This window comes from Semicossyphus pulcher, unplaced genomic scaffold (assembly GCF_022749685.1).
Source record: "Semicossyphus pulcher isolate SPU_LCO1_2020_fin unplaced genomic scaffold, fSemPul1.0.p SCAF_5, whole genome shotgun sequence".
Lineage (NCBI taxonomy): Eukaryota > Metazoa > Chordata > Actinopteri > Labriformes > Labridae > Semicossyphus > Semicossyphus pulcher.
The window spans coordinates 5,981,039-6,001,587 of record NW_027211726.1 but is presented as its reverse complement, the minus strand read 5'-3'; the positions used below and the strand labels follow the sequence as shown (position 1 = coordinate 6,001,587).

Here is a 20,549-nt window from a genome sequence, read left to right as displayed (position 1 = left end):
ATCAAACAAATAAAAGCTGACAGATCTGACATCATGACAAAAAAAGAAACGCCAAAACACAACAGCTGCGGTTCACTGCCCTCTATAAGTGTGCGATTTGGATGTTAATGTGCATGAGTGTGCACCCCATCAGCATATCCCTCACGCTCGCGCCGTCTCCGCCTGTCGACGCGGGGAAGCTCCACATAAACAGGCAAATGCCACGAGCCTCTAAATGTCAATTAACTGTGATTCATCTCTCCGGTGCATTGGGAAGGAAGCAGCCATTCATTTAACCGCCTCCCCTCTCTGACTTTCCGTTTACACTCAGCCGACGCTCCGGTCCGCAGCGACTTCCAGCGAGAGCGGCAGAACAACGAGCTGTGAACTGTCTGATCGTCGGGGTTGGGAGGAAATAATGGAGAGGACTGAAAAGACCAGGGTCGCTGTGGTAAACTGACAACGATTTCCCAGATAGAAGGACGAGAGTGTGTGTGAATGCTGCTCTGAAGAAATAAAGAGCAGAACGCAGCTATTACATGAGCTGTCACCTCTCACCTCGCCTCGTACAATCAAGACAGTGTGCTTTGATAAAGTTAAGACCATCACATCACTGAACTTCGGTTGTTCCAGCGTTCCTGAATAGATTATAGATAGATAGATAGATTGAATTGTGTTGCCAGGGTGAAAAAACCTGCAGAGCTCGAGGTTTGATCAGAAACATTTCCAAGATGCTTTTATCTGTTGCAGGAAGTCTGTGACGGTTCTCGGTCATCCAGGTCGTGGTAATCTCATCGGCTGTAGTCTGACAACGATAAAGCCTCTGGGCACACCTGTGAACACGCCGGGGCATGTAGCCAGCGGTTAGCGATAAACGACTTCCTTTTATTGGAAATCATCGCCCGTGCCTACAGATTCTACTTTTATATGTCGGATCTGTAAATAGAGATTAAGGTCTGGATGTGGTTGAAGTTCTTGAAGACGTTCTCAGCAGAAAGGCTTCTTCAGTTAAACTGACTGGTGGACGGAGCCAGAAGTATAAGCCTCTGTAGGTCATTAGTATGCTGCTAGATGTGTAATCAAGTGAGAGTCTTCGACCTGGGCTGTTGACCTAAGAGCACCGAGAGTCGTTCGCGCCCTCTGGTGTTGGTGGGTCACTGGGCTCACATGATCCTGAGTGTGGGTGTGATATGAGCTCAGCAGCTGTCAGTGGAAGCCTGCACTGTACATCAACACAGCAGGCAGCAACATCCAGTTTACAGAGAGCATGTTAGAGGAAACAGCCCGGCCTTCTTCGATTCACTCTCGCAGGAAGAGAAGGAGCAGACTGATTTGTTGGTGGATGCTGGACCGGTCCCATTCCAAGAGGAAAACTGCTTCAAGTTAAAAAATGAGTTCAGTTTGAACCTCTAACTGTGTGAATTCCCAAATTCATCGAGTAGAACCAAATATATCCAGATTTTTAGTCGCAGGTTTCCATTTATGCAACTCAATAACATCTTTCATTCGAGTCTCTCTGCCTCCAAACTGCACACTTCTTTCAAAGCACACACCTTGAGTTTGAACTGCAGGTTTCATGTTTCTCAGCTCTCTCTTTCAGAATTTGGAAATTCCCCTCAGTGTCTCTGAAAACATTATTCAGCTGCTTCTGCAGGCCGTGTGGGCAGCAGGAGAGCAGGGCCCCACTCAACTTTGACTTCTTACATCACTTCTTTATGTAATGTAACTTCTGTGTACTTCTGTCGTAGCTGGAGTCACATAGATGGAACTCATCTACACATCGAGCAAAGTTATTTAAACACAAACTTGGACCTCTTTGTTTAAACCAGTTAACTAGTTCCTGCAGTGGTTCCCAAAGTGGACGGGGGCTCCGTGAAATAATTACAATACATTTATAATAAATTACAAATTGTGTGAGGGCCATTTGCGCCAATGAAACAAGCATATTGTGTCCATTACTCCCGCCCACGTTAGCTTCGGACCAATAGAAACTGACATGATTGTGACACATCACGTCAATCTGTCATGAGTCACTCGGTTCCTGCTGCGGTTCATCTTCTGAAAGCTTTTAAGATCACTTGAAAGGTATGTCTGTGTTCATGTTGAGTCCACATGCAGTTAGAATAAAATGAGCCTTTAAAGTATATAATTGGTATTAACATGTTTATCCCTGAGAAACAAGTCTGAAGTATTTCGGTTGATAAGTTTGACGATACAAATAGCTCCAATGGCGTCTGAGGGCGGGTTCAGCCTTGTTTAGTCCGATTGAAGCGAACCCTGGAGCGTTAGTCCCCTCGGTGCGGACCAAACGACCACACAATGGTCCACTAGAAAAGACGGGTCTCGGCCTGTTTCCAAACGAACCATGGTCCAGTGTGATTCCGGTGAGAACGTAAACGGACTTAAAGCAGGATCAAATACAGGAAGCAAACCCTAAATATGTGCATTGTAGATTACAGGTGCTGACATTTGCAGAGACACGCAGCGAGATGAGTAGAGGACAGACGTGAGGGAGCAATGAGGAAATAGAAATATGTGCTGACCAAAAAATGTCAACAACACGGAGGTGTTCAGACTGTTCAGAGAGAAACTAAAGGAGAGTGGAACTGATCGATCTGTGGAGCAATGTCCGTTAAAAGTAAAAACCTCAACAGCACAACATTAAAGTCTGCGATCGTGTTGAGTGTGATTGATCAGTGTGCTCTCTCGCTTTGTTTACTTCAGGGAGTTTTCCCACGGGGAAATTCTGACCAATCAGAGAGCAGTTCCCCCGCGCATCAAAACTTTTGGTCCGCTGGAAAAAGCTGCCGTTTGACACAAACCAAACTCGAGGAAAAATGCAACTTTGTAACAATTTGGTCTTTGTTTTGATCAAACAAACAGACAGGTGTGAATGCGCCCTAAGAGTGCAAATGGTTATAAGCCTATGTTTAATCAGTGTTACGATTATGAGGGCGTCCTTCGAAAATGTTCTCCCTGGCCCCAAACAGTTTGAGACCCCCTGGCAAAGAAGACAAGAACAGTTGACCTGTGTTGGAGGACTTTGGTTTGCCCACACAAATCACTTTCAACAGACCACAGACGATGTTTTTGAGAATAAAGTTTCAGCGGTATCAAAGTCTTTGCTCGGGTGTTTGACCCTAAAGTCACTCCAAACGCCCACAAGTGGAAACTGCTCCGCTCACAAGGTGGTTGCGTCTGACTGTACGAGCTGTGAGGGGAGACGCTCTCTCCATCCTCCCGCTCTTCACGTCTCGATGGACTCTTTCCGAGTCTCTGTGGAAATGAATCATTCCCCGTGTGATCTCGTGCTCTCTGCGTCTTTCCTTTCACTCTGTCAATGTCTCACTTCTTCTCCTCGTATCTGTTTTTTTTTAAAGTGTTTCAAACCTCCTCTTCTCTGCGCTCTCCTCCTTTCATTCTCCACTTTCTCTGGTTTTTAGTCACTGCTCTTGATTCCCTCCTCCAGTCTGGCCCTGCGGCTCCATCGCCTTCAGTCTCTCTCTGCTTTACTCGTTCCTTTTTACCTTCTCTTAGTTCTTTCCATATGATGCATTTATCCTTTTCCTCTCCTTCCTGACGTCTCTCTCAGTATTCATCTCCTCCTCTCTTTTTATTACTTCCCCTGCATCACACCAGAGATTTCATTGACCACCGCGAATAACCCAAAGTCTTACGTGATTCATTCTTTCGGCGAGACAGTCTGGAGCGCGCGATTGTGCAGTTTAGTTTTGTATGAAAAGCTGCAGTCGCGTGTTTGTGTGTTTAATTAGGGGACATGAATCTGTGTGTTTGTGCAGAAGAAGCAGTAACGGAGACGGGGACGACGAGCTCAGCGGTTGTTTCTGCTTTTCTTGTTGATGCAGGCCGTGGAAGAACTCCGACAGCCAGTCGTTTATGAGTTCTGCACGTGTGTAATGTGTGCGTGTGTGTGTAGTCATGAGCATCTGTCTTCCAGAGGAAATGGATAACTGCTTTGACAGCCCATTGTCTCCCTCAGGGTAGACACTGTGGTTCAATGGCTAAGTCAGTCTCATGTGCACTCACATTACAACGAGATGCTCTGATTTATGCACACAACACACACACACGTATGTACAGTAAATACACACACAGTAGTAGGAGTACACATGCCTCTACACACTGAATCCGTCCCTGCACACGTTGCTGCATGCACGCTGTAAATCCAAAGCATCCCCCGCTGCACACACACACACTTCACGCTCTTTGTGAGTGTGACTGTGTTTTACAGCTGATTTGCGGGCTAAAACCCCAGCCGGCCCATTCACCTCTACGCTGTGGCATGTAACATATTGTCCTAATCAATCCCTCACACACTAAGAGGCTTTTGCAGTGGAACCACCCGGGGCTTGCTGGCGGTTGGCGAGCACTTATCCCCTTTTCTGTCGGTGAGAGCGAGAGTTCGGCTCCCCGCAAGAATTTTATCTTTGCAGGCGCAGAGTCTGGCTGAGAGGGCAGCGAGCGAGGGGAGAAAGGACCTCGGTAGGATTTGATCCCGGGTCAGCAGGGGGTTCATGGCAGGGGGGTTTGAAGCGCTGCGTGGATGCTAGACAGAGAGCAGTTAAAGGAGCAGCGCGAGAGCAGAGAGGAAGAGGAGAGCGCAGAGACAAAGCGTCAGAGTTAAAGTGAGCGTCGAGAGGTTTGATGATCAGGCGCATTGTGACGAACAATCAAAATGTCACTGGAAGGCGCGTGTGATTGTGAGCGGAAGCTGCCGGACTCTCACTCCACTGCTAGATTAACGAGGGATTACAAGTTCTGGCTGCTGCTCTCTGATACTTCCTCTTTTTGTTTCTTCCTCGCTCAGTCTGAGTCTCGTTCTGCGTCTCGTGATTACCAGGATTACAAGTTCATCATCTTTATAAGAAGTGTAATACTGCAAATTTACACTTTTTTTCCCGACGAAGCAGCTGTGCAGAAATGTGTCGCGAGCTGCTTGTTGAAAACTAATCCACACCAACAGATCTGTTGCTCAGAGGCGGAGACGATTCATGTCGGCTGCTGCTGTTCCTTTAATAAGCACATTTCTCACAGCGTGGTAAACAACAGGACGAGACTTCCTGTATCACCTCCAGCTGCAGACATCTCTGCGTCACCTTTGATGATAATCTCCCTCAGAGTCTCTGGGATCTGATCCCTTTGTCTCTCAACAAGTTGCAAACATGAACTCATGCATTTATCTCTTCAGTCTTTAGTAACTCACTCGACTCATGATGAAGTCAGTTTTTGGCCTTTTATGCCTTCATTCAGAGCGAGAGGACGGTGGGTAGTGTCAGAGACAGGGGAATAGAGAGTAGGGAGCACACGCAGCAAAGGGCCGAGCCTCTGCACATGGCTCATGAGCTTTAACCGCTGAGCTAACCCGGCGCCCCCAGTTATCACTTATAAAGCCCTGACGAGTGTTTATGTAATTGTGTGATCCTTTATTCACTTCAGTGAAGCCTGAGATCCTCTCGTGCAGTGGCCCTCAACTGGTGTAGCCTCAGGACCCACCACCACCTCCTTAACGACGAATCGTCACCCACATGTTTTAACCAATCAAATGTATCTGATGAGAATCTGTGCAGTCTGATTAGAAGAACATTTTCCTTCTTTTCGTCGTTCCACTAGCAGCTTTTTTCAACTAAGAAGGGCAACATAAATGCAACTACTGTCGGGCTCATTGAGTTTCAGGAATGATAATGTAAGTGTGAATAAACTTCGAGTCATAGGAAACCCATGTCCTTCAAAATAAAAGCACAGCATAGACTTTTTTTTGTTTTTTCAAGCACACGTCTGCGACCCACTGAAAACAGCCCCGCGACCCACTTTTGTGTCTCGACCCACCAGTTGAGAACCGTGACTCTGAACTCAAAGATCTGAACTGTAAACCAGGTGTGACCTGGACTTTACTGTCACGACCTGTCGTTCTGAAATGACCTTCAGAGCAGACATTTTTTAATTCAGTGCCGTGTAAGTCTAATCAATTGTTTTATTATAGTTATTAAAAGTTTTTAATCTTCTTCTTTCTCCATTTAGTTTATTCTTATCATGTTGTTGGTTTCTACGGAAGCCCTAAGCGGACATGCATCCACACATTTTATTTACTCTGTTTCCCTGTGAGTTATTTCTGGTTGTTTTCTGGAGATCTTGACTTTATTTTTAATTTATCACGTTATTACAGTAATAATAATAATAATAATAATAATAATAATACATTTTATTTGTATAGTGCTTTAAAGGGTACTTAAAGGCACTTTACATGATAATAAAAACAATAACAAAGACATTAAAAGTACAAAACTAACAGTTAAGTATTTACAGTGTGTACGTATATAAAGAAAAGATAAAGTTACAGTGACCTAATTAAAGATCACAGATTTAAATAAGTGAGTTTTAAAAGAAAGGAGGGAGGGAGAGTTTCTGAGCTGTTGGGGGAAAGAGTTCCAGAGAGGTAAGGAGGTTGGTGTCAGCTGATCTGAGGTTGCAGGTTGGAGTGTGTAAAGGAGGTCAGTGAGGTAGGAGGGGCTGAGATTCTGGAGGGCCCTGTAGGTGAAGGATTTTGAGCTGAGGGGGGCACGAGATAACAACGCTACACCACCGTCACGTCAGGTGATCCTAACTCGTATCCCCAAAACAAACATAGAAACAGGCTCAACTCACAGCATGGCAGCGTGGCATGTCCTGCTCTGTAACATCTAGATCGCCAGGAAGTTATCTCGAGACCACCAGCTTTTATTTCCTGAGATGGGAAAATGGAGGAAATAAAATGCATGCATGTCCGCTCAGGGCTTCTGTAGGTTTCATATGTCTCCTTGTGAATTTACTAAAAGTGTTTTCATCCTGTTGTTGTGAAGAACTTCAAACTTTATTTGAATATTTTTGTTTGAAATAGATGCAAAGTTTAAACGTTTGACTTGAATATGAATATAGTTCTACCATATTTACGTTCAGCAGAATTTGTCCGTCTCAGAGTTTCCTGCCGCTCTCGGTGACAAACTCTGTGAAGTTTCTTTTCAAAGCTCAAATGCATTTTCTGCCACGTCAGTTCTATTTGTCAAATCCATCAGAATTCAGCGGGAGCGTCGCTCTCCTGCGGAGTGCATTTGAACGCAGAGGAATGACAGAATGGGTACCAACACTGAATCTTGTTTGGAATAAAACAGGGTATCACAGCGGCGCGGTGACATTTTCTCTTTAGAAAAAGGTAAAAAGAGAAAGTGGAGGTTCAAAAGAAGTGTTGCAACACACGAGCAGCAGCCGAGGACTACACACGGTTGAGTCAGTCGATCACAGAATAAGAGACGTAAAGAAAAGTTGTTCCACTTGTCCAATTTGTGTTCTGAGGCAGCCTTCAGGACGGCAGAAGCTGCGCGGTGTCGAGACGGTCTCTGGCTCCGTCCTCCTTTCATCTCTGTTTCAGTTTGAACGGGCAGAGCGGCTCTCTGGTTGGTTTTCAGTGAACCTCTTCCGGCCTCGCTGACCGCCCTGCTTTCATGCTCCAGCAAAGAGTTGTCTTCCGCTGCGTTTCAAACGGATAAGAGAGGCCACCGTCGGGCTGCCGCGGCGCTCCTCGCGGCTCGCCCCCTAGCGATGCCTCGTGGTAGACGAGCTTTACTGTAATGAGGAGGGCCTCGCTGAAGGAGGCTGGCTGAGACTCTGCCGGAGGCTTGTTATCAAAGGCTCGTGATTCCAGTTTTTATTTCCCTTCGATGAACTCGTCTCTGCTTCTCTCCCTGTTTTTATTAATCGTCTTTCTCTCTTTGCTCCCTCATATTTCTCTATAAACTTCAAATCATTTCACTCTTTAAGGGGGTCGACACACAAAACAAGTAGGAGGGGAAAACATGAAACATCCATCACAGCAATTTCATTAACACAGCACCAGATTCATAATGAAAGACTTCTAATAGCCCCGTTGTTCCCCGACTGTCTCCTGTCTGAGTCTCTGTTTGTTCGAGTTCCTGTTTTTAGCTTCAGCACAAACAAACATCAATTATTCAAACGCTATTGGTTTTGTGGATGATTCATAATCCTCCTCTTTGTCTCCTTTTTTCGCCGCCTCCAGGTATCGGGGCTCAGAAAGTGCGAGTGGAGGAGGAGCTGGAGGCGTATCCCACGGAGTCTGTCGACCTGCGCTGCCAATTCATCGATGGAGGAAGCACCAAACTCACACAGGTAGGAAGATTAAACGCAGCGTGGAGTTTTCAGCTGCTTTTGGAGGAGCTGAAGTTAAACTGGGCGAAGAATTAAAAGGAGACTGCAGGTTTAGCTTAAAGGGGCCGTGTCTTTTAAATGGATATTCTTCTCTAGTTTTGGGGTGTTTATTGTTCACAGTGAAAAAGTCGAAACTGCATAATTCCGTGTTTTTCCAGAATCACATGTTTAAAAAGGTCGCCTCTGAAATGAGCCGTTCAGAACAGCTGCAGGTTTCTACTCAGAACGTTGCTTCCGCTGAAATCGACCAATCGTCATCCACCTCAGGCTGCCTTCTTGCACAAGCTTGTAGTCAAGTCTGATACCGCCTGGTGATTCTGGCTCTTACATATAAGGCCGAATAACCGATCCCAGAGCAGCCATGTTTTCTACAGCTTTGAAGACAGTGCAGTGCGGCCGCTCCCCACGTGGGGGAGGGGCTACGTGGTCACTCCAAATACTGTCGGCCATTTGCAGCTAAGGTCGAACCTTAGAATGGCAAAACGGCGTGTTCGTTTCAGGAGGAAGGAGAGGCTCCGAAAAATAATCAAATTAAAATATGTCCACATCCCTCTGACAGTGGGTGCATTTTATTCTATTGACGACAAACTTGTCTGATTTGACGTCATTGTGACCTTTGAAGCGCCTTTTAGCTCGTCACTCGTCGCTGTGTGGTGCGTTTGAGTACGTCTGACTGCATTACGTGTTCGTTCTAAGGTGCTTTCAGAAGGCGAGCAGATGCCTCCTCCTCCTGGTTAATCACGATGATGATCAGGCTACATCCACACTATCATGTTTTTGCTTTTAAACATGCTAAGTTAATGCTACTACTTTTTGAAACCCTAAACTGGCCTTTGAAAACACTTTGAAACAGGGACTTTTGAAAGCAATGACAGCCAGAGTCGATTCCTTATAGGCTCCTATTAGTCACCGTATGTCCTGCCATCATTCCTCACGGCCCTATCATGTGATCCTCTGAGCCATACAACACAAGCAATTTATTCTTTGTCTCCGTTGTGTGACTCTTAAATGATGTCTCAGTTGGGGGAATTTAGAGGAGTTATATAAAAAGTTCAGTGAAGGACATATTTCAGGAGCAGACATTTAGTTTAGTTTTTAAAAACAAAACAAACTTCACCAACGTGGTTCAGAAACACATTAGAATAATAATTGATTGCAGAGCTACAATATGTCCCCTTTAAGGTCAAGCTCTGCCCTATGACATTTTGATGTTCAGACCAAACATAGAAGAAATTCATGGCACAAATGTTGCTTTACTGCTGTACTAGGTCCAGCAGAGTCCTTACGTTAGTTACTCACTCTGTAAGTGTATTTCAGAATCAGAAAATGAAGCGTGTTTCACTCGGCATGAAAACAGAATGGAGAGGGCAGAATTTAGAAGAAGAAGAGGAGAAGGAGGCATAATTAATCCCCAAGGGAATCCATCTCTTCTCTCTGTTTTTACAAACATGCTGCACACACAAAGGCCCGAAATACACACATGCACAAACAGAACCCTGCGGACATGCACTAATGGAGAGATGTCAGAGTGAGAGGGCTGCACATGGACATGCGCCCCAAGCAGGATTCGGTGCCTTGCTCGAGGACACCTCGACAGAGCCCGGGAAAGGAGCTGGCACCTCTCCTGCTACCGGCCCTATTTCCACTCTTGATCCATACCGGGACTTGAACCGGCCACGCTCCCGTTCCCAAACCAAGTCCCTACAGGCTGAGTTACCGTCTACCCTATTAGTCTGCTCCATTAGTCATATTAACGGCAAAGAACAAAAAACAAAACACATGGATGAGGTAACAAATAGGACAAAGTGTGATGGAGAAAGACTTAAGGAATAAATTAAGACATGAAGCATCCGTTAAAGCAACAAGCAAAACAACTGAGAGGACTTAAGAAGAGAAAGCATGTGGGCTTGGCGGCTGCATGAATACGGCTGACTTCCTGTTGGGTTTTAGGTATGGGCACAAGAGGATTTTTTGTAAGTCTTGACATTATAAATATGCATACCAAATGTCATACATCTTGGTGGAAGTAAACTCTATGGGGAGGCCTTTTTGAAATGTTCTTTTGGGGCGCTGTAGAGACATTTTGACAAAGTCATACCCTGAATCCAGCCAGACCTGATGCGTGCAAAAAATGTTGACTTTTCGTGCATGTTAAAGCCTCCAAAATGTGATCGGACAACGAAACAAAGAATAATAATAATCCTTACAGGGTCCTTATAGGGTCCTCGCACCCGTTGTTAGCGCCAACCGTGCCTGCAGCCTGTTACAGTTGCTCCTGTTCCTTATTTTTTCTTTATTTAGCCATCTTCTTTTATCCCCGTATTTCCCCCCGGGGATAAATAAAGTCTTTCTGATTCTCTTCTGCTTCTGAAGTGTTTGGTGGAGCTAAGTGCTAGCATGGAAAAAGGGTTAAAAGGTGCACAGAAATCTAAGCCTCATGTAGTGCTTATTCAACGTATGACACTAAAACGCAACCCAGGAGATTTCAAACTGATACAGGGTCACCTACGTTTCCAAAAGTTGCCGTTTTAGTGGCTAAAAAAAAGCCTGCGTAGCGTGGAGTGTTAGCGTAAACATAGCAAAAGTTTGGCTTTTTAAAAGTTAAATTATTGTCACATTAGTGTTGATGTGGTCTAAGAGGGAAGTTCAAACCCTACATGCTTTCTAACTGACGCACAGTCGCTGCATATCTGACGATGTTAACAATCTGAGTTTAAGTTTGAAGCTAACCGACCTCTTTAGCCTTCCAGAGGTTAGCTGATAAACAGGGGAAACGCCTCACCTTCCAAAATTTCCAAAAGAGGATTAATATCAATGTTGTCTTTGTGCGTTAGCTTGTGACTTAGCTTGGCGCAAACATTTGATGGGAAGCGGGGAAATGGTGATCACAAGGTGCCCTTTGAAAGCACTAAGCCAACATCTTCCATCAGCCTTCACAAACAGCTCACTTTAACCTGATCTGACAGTTGGAGATGTGTGAGCGCGCAGAATAAAAGTACTGAATATTTGGAAGTCGATTTATGTTCTCAAACCTCAGATGAGAACTTATCTGACAGCACCTGATCTGCTCTGACACATTAGCAAACATTAAGAAGGCTAAAGCTAATCGCTATGAGCTGCTTGCTAGTTTAATTTGATCCGGCTGTGATCCGTCCCGCTCCGAGCTGCGGATGGAATCAATAGGCAATTTGTTCACATACAAAAAAAAATGAAATTGCAGATGGGCTAAATTGCCAGCTATCATATTTTCTCTCCGGTCTCCAGCTAACGAGCGAGTCCCATCCGCTAATTTGTTCTGACATCCAGCTTACAATTTGTCTTCCTCTTTGCAACCTTCAGCCGTCTCTCCTTCCTCTCTCTCTCTGTCCTGAACATGTCATAAACCTGATAAATGTTTGCTAAGTGTGTATTGACAAACTTTATTCCCTCTCCCTTAGCCAGCAGTTTGTATTTAACACTGTCACTCTGAAAGCCGAAGAGAGAAGGAAATCAATTTGGTACAACATCACAGCATTGTCCCTTGTGGTAAAGCCTCATACAGCCAGAACTGATATCAATATCTTACACAAATCAGAGCTCTGATGAAGACGAGCCTGCGAGACGACTTTCTGCCAAATTGTAGTCTTCGAAATGAGAAACAAATCCTTGAAAGAGTTTCTGAAAATGTGAGAGACATTTAATTTCATCTCGCAAAAGATTCTTTGCTTCTAACTCGGAGGAGTTTGACCTTTTGCCACCGTAAGTGAAGTATTTAAGGTAACAAGGAGGATGGAATAGCACAGATTTAGACACATGTTCAGGGAAATGTCAGGCAGTGTGTGTGTGTGTATACTGCTGCTTCAGTGTCCTTTAACAATAGTACATAATAGATTAATGGTGCGGCTGTGGTTCGGTGGTAGAGTCGGTCGCCTCTCAGTTGGAAGGTTGGCGGTTCGATCCCTGACTGTTACAGTCTACATGTTGACGTGTCCTTGAAGACACAGAACACTTCAGCTGCTGTCAGATACGTTCTCACCTGAGGGTTCTAAATATTCAGCACTTGTATTTCGTGTGCTTGCACCTCTTCAGCTGTCAGATCAAGTTTAAATGAGCTGTTTGGGAAGAAGGAGGATGTTAGCGGAGTGTTGTTAAAGGGCACTTATAACATCACGTTTGTACCAAGCTGTGGCTCAGTGGGAAAGTCGGTCGTCTCTCAATTGGAAGGTTGGTGGTTCGATCCCTGACTGCTACAGTCTACATGTCCAAGTGTCCTTGGGAAATACACAGAACCCAAAATTGCTCCCGGTGGCAAAGCCATCAGTGTGTGAATGGGATTAATACTGATTGACAGTTGGACACTTTAGGTAGCAGCCGTCATCAGTGTGTGAATGTGGGTGTGAATGTATGCTATACTGTATAAGTACAGTCCATTTTAATCAATGTAAATTTTTTCAAAAAAATGATGAAAAATGTTCGTCAACGTTTTTTTTTCCACGACAAAGACGAGACGTTGACGAGCTAAAAATTGATCTTTGATGCTAAAAACTCTGACGACACCTGAATGTTTTGTTTTTGTTAACGAGACGAGGCTAAAAATAAAATATATATGTTCCCCTCGCTGTGCGTCTAATCTGTCTGTCACATTACCAGCAATTAATTCCTGTAACTGGGTAACCCAGCTGGAGACAACAGGTATCATGAAGGTGTAAACTGTCTCTGTGAACTCTGGCTCTGTGCACACACTCAGGGCCGTTTTTTTACGCGTCATTTGACGCTTCTTCCGCACAAAAAGGAGCAATCATCTGCTGTCTGCTTCAGTCAGACTGTTTAAATGAGAAGCGATGATGACATGTAATCTTTAGATGCTGTGTCCTCATCGTTCTTTTACTGTTTGGATGATCTGCTGGAATTGAAGTGATAATTTCACCTGAAGCAAACAGGTAAAAACGAGAAGAGGAAGACTGGAGGAGGGTTGTAATTTCTCAAGAGGGAAAACGTTTGGACTAAAATGTGACTTTTTATTGACTTAAACTGGACTAAAACTATAAAGGGTAAAAGTGACTAAAAAGTGTGTAAAAATAAGAAGCATTTTCGTCTGAAGACTACACTGTTAACATTTAGACATGCAGTGCTGGCTGTGACACACAGCTCATCGAGGCAATTAAGGCACTCATTTGCACAAATAATTCAACTCCCTCTCCATTGAGTCATAACATAATCAAATCCGAAAACAAACTCCTATTACATACATTTGTGCTTTCATTATGGCTGACAATTTCCAAGCCTGTTGCTGCAAAATAAGAGCCACACATCTGCTTGGAAAAAACAAAGCTTCAAAGTAATCCTGCGAAAATAGTCTGCGTATCCTCTGGTACACAACAAACAGCAAACACAAGCTAATTCGCCACAATCAAAGAAATGTGGGCTGAAACAGGCGCTCATGTCACAGCCGACAGCATAACTGAATGTATAGCACCTTTATATTTCCTGTCAACATATCGATAAAGAGTCATGCATGGTTGTTGTTGGTCTGAGGGAGCGCTCGTCCCCCAGTCTTACTGTTGTTAACAAGCTGCTCATTCCAGGTGTCTTGGATATGGGAGCCCATCGATGGTCAGAGGGACAACATCGCTGTATACCACCCCATCTACGGACAAAGCTTCCCCAACTTGTCCTTCAAGGATCGAGTCGTCTTCCTCCAGCACACTCTGGAGAACCCGTCCATTAGGATCTCTAACCTAAGGATGTCCGACGCTGGCCGCTACACCTGCGAGTACGCCACCTACCCTTCTGGAAACGAACAAGGCACGACGACCCTCATCATGCTCGGTGAGTAGTGAAAAAGTTAGCAAAACGGTGCTGCATATTTAGCGGAGGGTTTTTAATCAAAGGAACGGAGAGGGTTAGAGCGCCAAAAGGTCAACAGTATTTCCACTTGCAGATAAAGGACCATTCTTCAAACAGGCTTTCAAAAGCTGTTCTGCTACATCAGCCTTGACAAGCACCTCCCCAGCCATCTGCTTATCACTGCTTTCTATAAAAGAGGCTCCCAGCAGACCCAGCGTCTAAGAGGAAGCACTCTAAATCATGTGAAGTGTATTCTCAAGGTGTGCTGGGTGAAAAACAAGAAAGACCAGTGAGGAAGATTCAGATGTGGCGCTACATGTAAAGCAATAAACACGTGTTGCTGTGATTCGATCAGCAGAAAGTCTGCAGTATAAGTTAAAGTGTAAGTCTTTATTCCTCACTCCTCAGGTAGCGCTAACATTTTAGGGCTTATTTTAGTCTCGATATTAACGGATCTTGTTTTAGTAAATGAATTATTGCATGAAAGGACAAACCAGAACAGTGAACTGGCATCGACACATGAATTGTTGAAATATGACAGCTTGTCAGCAAGCAGTGGTAATTGATGTAGTGGCAGAATTTGGTCACTTAAATGGCAGATTTCTCTCTATTTTCAAATAATACCCCCAGGGTAGTTTGGATTTGTTTTGGAAGCTGTACCGGTTTAGTAAGAGAGTGATTTGGCATGCTGAGATTCAGAGGAAACGAGGGAGCGTACCTTTTGCTTTTATGTATTTTTGTTGACACAACACTGAGTTGTTTGTACATTGTATTATCCTGGTGAGTGGTTCAACAGATGGCCTTAGTCACAAAAATGACATTATGCTGTCAATTTTTGAAGCACTTAGGTGACCTTTTCACATGAGTTCGATGAATTAGAGTTTGTTTTGTCCAAATGACTGAATGAATTACATTTTTAGAGCCCTCTTGCCATTGCTTATACTTGTGATTGTAAATATATATGCAGTAGCAGTGGCTTTAAACCACTCGACCTTTCTCTCTCGGGAATTCTCATTCAAGCTTCTACTATGACTGATTTATTAAGGCCTCACATCCTGCGTAGGGTTAAAGGACAAGATCCTGCATGAGGTTAAAGGCCAAGATCCTGCATGGGGTCAAACGCTAAGATCCTGCATGAGGTTAAAGGCCAAGATCCTGCGTGAGGTTAAAGGCCAAGATCATGCGTGAGGTTAAAGACCAGGATCATGCATGAGGTTAAAGGCTAAGATCCTGCATGAGGTTACAGACCAGGATCATGCATGAGGTTAAAGGCCAAGACACTGCGTGAGGTTAAAGGCCAAGATCATGCATGAGGTCACAGACCAGGATCATGCATTAGGGTAAAGACCAAGATCCTGTGTGAGGTTAAAGGCCAGGAACATGCATGAGGTTAAAGACCAAGATCCTGTGTGAGGTTAAAGGCCAGGATCATGCATGAGGTTAAAGGCCAGGAACATGCATGAGGTTAAAGACCAAGATCCTGTGTGAGGTTAAAGGCCAGGATCATGCATGAGGTTAAAGGCCAGGATCATACATGAGGTTAAAGGCTAAGATCCTGCATGAGGTTAAAGACTAAGATCCTGCATGAGGTTGAAGGCCAAGATCCTGCATGAGGTTAAAGGCTAGGATCATGCATGAGGTTAAAGGCCAGGATCCTGCATTAGGTTAAAGGCCAAGATCCTGCATGAGGTTAAAGGCTAGGATCCTGCATGCGGTTGAAGGCCAAGATCCTGCATGAGGTTAAAGACTAAGATCCTGCATGAGGTTGAAGGCCAAGATCCTGCATGAGGTTAAAGGCCAGGATCCTGCATGAAGTGAAAGGCCAGGAACATGCATGAGGTTAAAGGCCAAGATTCTTTGTGAGGTTAAAGGCCAAGATTCTTTGTGAGGTTAAAGGCCAAGATCCTGCATGAGGTTAAAGGCTAGGATCATGCATGAGGTTAAAGGCCAGGATCCTGCATTAGGTTAAAGGCCAAGATCCTGCATGAGGTTAAAGGCTAGGATCCTGCATGAGGTTAAAGGCCAGGATCCTGCATGCGGTTAAAGGCCAGGATCATGCATTAGGTTAAAGGCCAGGATCCTGCATGCGGTTAAAGGCCAGGATCATGCATTAGGTTAAAGGCCAGGATCATGCATTAGGTTAAAGGCCAAGATCCTGCATGAGGTTAAAGGCCAGGATCCTGCATGAAGTGAAAGGCCAGGAACATGCATGAGGTTAAAGGCCAAGATTCTTTGTGAGGTTAAAGGCCAAGATCATGCATGAGGTTAAAGGCCAAGCTTCTGCATGTGTCTAAATGCAGTTACAGCATCAATTAGATGTAAAACAGTTGTCTTGATTTGGTCTGAGTTGCGGCTACAGTAAAACACTTTGAAAACTGTTCTAATTACATAATAGGTAGTTTAGTGTCTAATTAGCATAAGGTCACTGTGCTGTACATGCCTGGAAAGTTCCAGAATTCAACGGGCTAAACTTCTGCGTACATTTAGCAAACACATCCCAGAAAGCGAATTCTCCTGAACGCTTTAAAGTCACCTCAGTCTTTAGATTTTTGAAACTGCGGGGATGTTTCTCTGCTGTTAGCAGCTGATGCATCCTGTTTGTAATCAGAGACAGCTGGTGTTATTCATCCACCCACATGTCCGACCGTTCACTCTCCGCTTACAAAGGATTCAGACGCCTGGTGTCTTTCTCTCGCGGTAAACAGCACTGAGGAGGTTTAATGTTTGAATGTGAATAATAATACTTCCCTTACTTTGCTTCTTTGCAGTGTATGGCCTGTAGGTTCAGCGCTTGTATGGTTAAGAGCTCGTCCATTCAGATCTCCTATCAGAGTGGCTGGCTAAAGGGGTGATCTAAGATGATGCACTTTGACCTGAAGCAGTTTTAACTGAATTCATTTTCTCTAATTGGTTGCTGCCTCAGATCTGTAACTAAGACTCTGCTTACTCCTACTTGATTACCATTCATTATAGTTATGTATTATGTGTAATAGGTATGTTAAGTGGAGTGGATTAAGTTATTAGATACAGTTAAACTCTGAAAGTGGTCGGATGACCCTGATGAGGGCCTTGATGAAGGCAAGAAGCCGAAACATGTTTGCCTGACAAAAAAGTTTTTCTTTGTACCTCACATTTCGCTGGTGTTTTGCCCTCTTTCAACTTTTTCCCAAACACCTTGAAAGCATGAAGTCGTGCCAGTAATTCCCAATCTGCTTCCCCAGTGGTCGCAGACAGCCTGGTTCATGAAAAGGAAGTGTTTTACAATTCCTTTTGTGTTCCCCCAGCTGGACCATTAATATTTTCAGCAGTAGTTTTTACACGCAAACCCTCGCACAACAATACGAAATCCGCTCTGGAAGCTCCTCTCGTGGAGAACAAAGCACACAGGAGATGCAGAACTTGGCCGTAATGCAGAGAAAACATGGAGAGAGATTCTGGCGGGCTTGCACGTGGATGTGGGCTAAGTCTCCTAAACTGCTGCTGGCACGAAGCAGAGGCAGACTGGGAAATACCTGCTGGAAAGCTCTCCAACTTGCCTTTTGTCTGGAGTTACAACAGTGCCAAACTCTCTGGGACTGATTCTGGCGCACTAAGTAGCTCAAAGTCACCGGGAGACAGTCATATTTTACCTTATTGGATATGGAATCCATAAGAGCCAATCACATTAGACCTTATTGAATCCAGAACTGCTAGCAGCCAATCATATTACTTTTCATTGGATATAGAACCACCAGCACCCCAATCACATCACAACTTATTTAAGTATGAATACATAATCCTGACAGCCAATTGTATTACAACTTATTTGATACAGCACCATAGCCAGCCAATCCTATTACTACTTATTGGGATGTGGATAAAGAATCACTCACTTGGCAGTGAGTGATATATTATCGTCTTGGACGGGGACCATACAAAACCAATGGTAGCCAATTATAGAGCATCTTATTGGATATAGTGGAGCCAGCAGGACGGAGATACTCCTGCAGGTAAGGGCGAGTTTAGTAGATCAGGAGCCTGTTATAAGTGCTTTTAAGCCTTCAGAGTGAAAAATTGTCCTCATTGTGTTGAGTTGAAGAGGGATTCAGTGAGTCCAGAGGTTAGAGGAGGGGGAGGGGCGGTGGCCGGAGTCCACTGTTCAACAGAGTGAATAAGTGGCACATTGGAGTTCAGCTTCTGCAGAGATTTCTCAAAGCAAGAGATGACCGAGGATTGGCCTTTTTCCCCTGAGCATGTTTTATACTCTGTCTATGAAACGTCAATGTTGTGTTACTATTATAAAGTACGTATAATTCTGTACATGAACCATCATTTGAAAGCCTCTGGTCACTGGTCATTAGTATGGCTTTGCTTTGATAAGCAGAATGTGTCAAAATAAATGATCTCCTGGTGCAATTTGCAGCCTGCAAGCCTCAAATTCAGTGAAACACGCTGCTTGTTAGCGAAAACAAACTGTGTTGGAGGCGTTTCCAGCGCTGGGGTTGGTATCAGAACTCTACTTCTGAAGAAATGTAGCCTTTCAGATATTAAGTTCATCAGGCATTAGGTTTTATTGTGTACTAACTCAGTTATAAAGTCTTTTTCTACCCTGCCTTTGTATTACCCTTTTTCAGACCCAGGAAGACCTGCTAATAAATGCTGATTGTCTCTTTTCCCACTGCCGGTGAAGTATACTCCTGTCGGCCTCTTTTCTGCTGCGTCACGGTCTGACGTCACAAACGTTATCATACTCGAAGCAGACAAATTTGGAACGATGTTCGAGCGCTGCTCGGACGGAGACGGGTTGAATTTGTAGCTGAGATGCAGAAGGTACCGACAGAGCATAGCATCGCACCGGAAAGGGGGCAGAGATTAGCGTGTTCACATGGGTTTTGTGTTCCCATCAAAGCCGATCGGAGCCAAGGCAATAATTACCCAGGTCTACTGCAGAGTCATTTGACCCGGGTCTGAATGCCGACTGTAGCCTTTCCCATTTAGCAAAATAGCCAGGTGTTAGCAGGTTGTTTGACCAGAGGGAAAGCAGTTTAAGATTAAAACCTCTCCTGCACTTCGACTTCCTATTCTGAGTTCCTGTTAAATGTTGGCCATAATGTTTTGCCAAGTTGCAATCAAATGTTGTCACTCCCAGAGGCCCTGGTGCACCGTGGCTGCAGCCAATTCAACAACACAACCCTGTTGAAATGAAAGCACGATGCTATTAAGCACACAGTGTACACGGTGAACTGCATGGCAGTGTGCTTACAGAGCGATTAGAATCAGAAAGCAGCATGTTTTTTTAAATCCTGCCATTGAGTCCAGCTAATGATCACACTGTATGAATGAAAGCTGCTCAGTGGCCACCAGCAGAATGTGAGACAGAAACAGGCTCTCATAGTAACTCGTGTGTGTGAAAGGAGCCTCCCCTGGATGAATGAAGGTTAAACAGAAATTTAGGAGTAATCCATTACGACCCACAAGGACAGAGCGCGGTGCGTTTTTAATTTCTGGCCCTGATGACATCGCACCGACGGGATTTGTTCAGCGATCCAAAAACGTATCCTAATTAAATCTAAATATCCTGACTTCCCGAGTCATTGATGTGCTCCGTTAAGAAGGACGTTCACAGCAGGTAAAGATAACCTGAATAGAAGAACAAGAGCCGCTCTCTAGGCGCTGAAAATGTGTGAGTGAGGAGCTTCATCAGAACAACAGGAGTGGCTGGGTACCAACAGCAGTGTGTTTTATATTGCTGTGTTTTTGATAACGGCAAAGGAATGCCTCTGAGTCTCCCCTCAAACGGGAACACTGACTCAGTGAAAGCTTTTCACTGCAGCAGAATAAAGGGGCTTGAAACGCGGGGCCTCAAGGTGTTCAGAGGCAGCTCTGAGCCGGCTTCAGAAGTCAAAATGGTGTTTAAGTTTTTGCATAACAATCAGGAACTTGGAAGTGATTCTTTTTTCTTTTACATCTCAGGCACTCAGCTCGTCCTCTCATGCTGAAAATGAGCTCAATTAGACACAAAGTTAAATTATTGCATTTTGTCAACATTTCCAGCAGCCAATAATAAGTTGTCAAAACAACACACCGACCAGAATAATTGCGGGATAAAATATTCCTTTGTTCGATGAATATTCATGTGTTCTTAACAGCCGAGGAGTCGCAGAGAGCCAAGCAGATGTTTTTCCCCCAACAATGTCTGAAAATATTCTGCAGCAGCGTGTCAAGCTGAGGGAAGATGTTTACAAACCTGGGCAGCTGCTGAGACACGAGTTCCAAAAAAATTAACAAGATCCCGAAGCTTTTATTGATTTCTGGCTAATGTATGCGTCAAAGTCGAAAATAAAAAACATCCATTACTTGGCTGCAGTGAATAAATCCATGTTTAGAGAGCGAGAGGAGGAGGAGGCCAGGGCGGCTGAATCCAAATGTGTTGGCTCTGCGGCGTCTGTGTTTCCAGGCTTCGCTCGGTGATCCTACTTCCTGTTAGAAACACGTCTGATCACGGGTGTCATTCTTTAACTGGGTTAGGGAGTATGGAGGACTTTAAC

The 20,549-nt window shown here is 44.5% G+C and overlaps 1 protein-coding gene across 2 annotated transcripts in view; it reads left to right on the top strand.

Moving 5' to 3' along the window:
- Positions 1–20,549, top strand: part of pvrl2l (PVR cell adhesion molecule related 2 like) — a 372,881-nt gene that overhangs the window by 155,801 nt on the left and 196,531 nt on the right. For both annotated transcript variants that reach the window (XM_069681001.1, XM_069681000.1), the window contains exons 2-3: positions 8,048–8,157; positions 13,761–14,004. In XM_069681001.1, the coding sequence (XP_069537102.1) occupies positions 8,048–8,157; positions 13,761–14,004 (354 nt within the window). The remainder of the gene's footprint in view (positions 1–8,047; positions 8,158–13,760; positions 14,005–20,549) is intronic.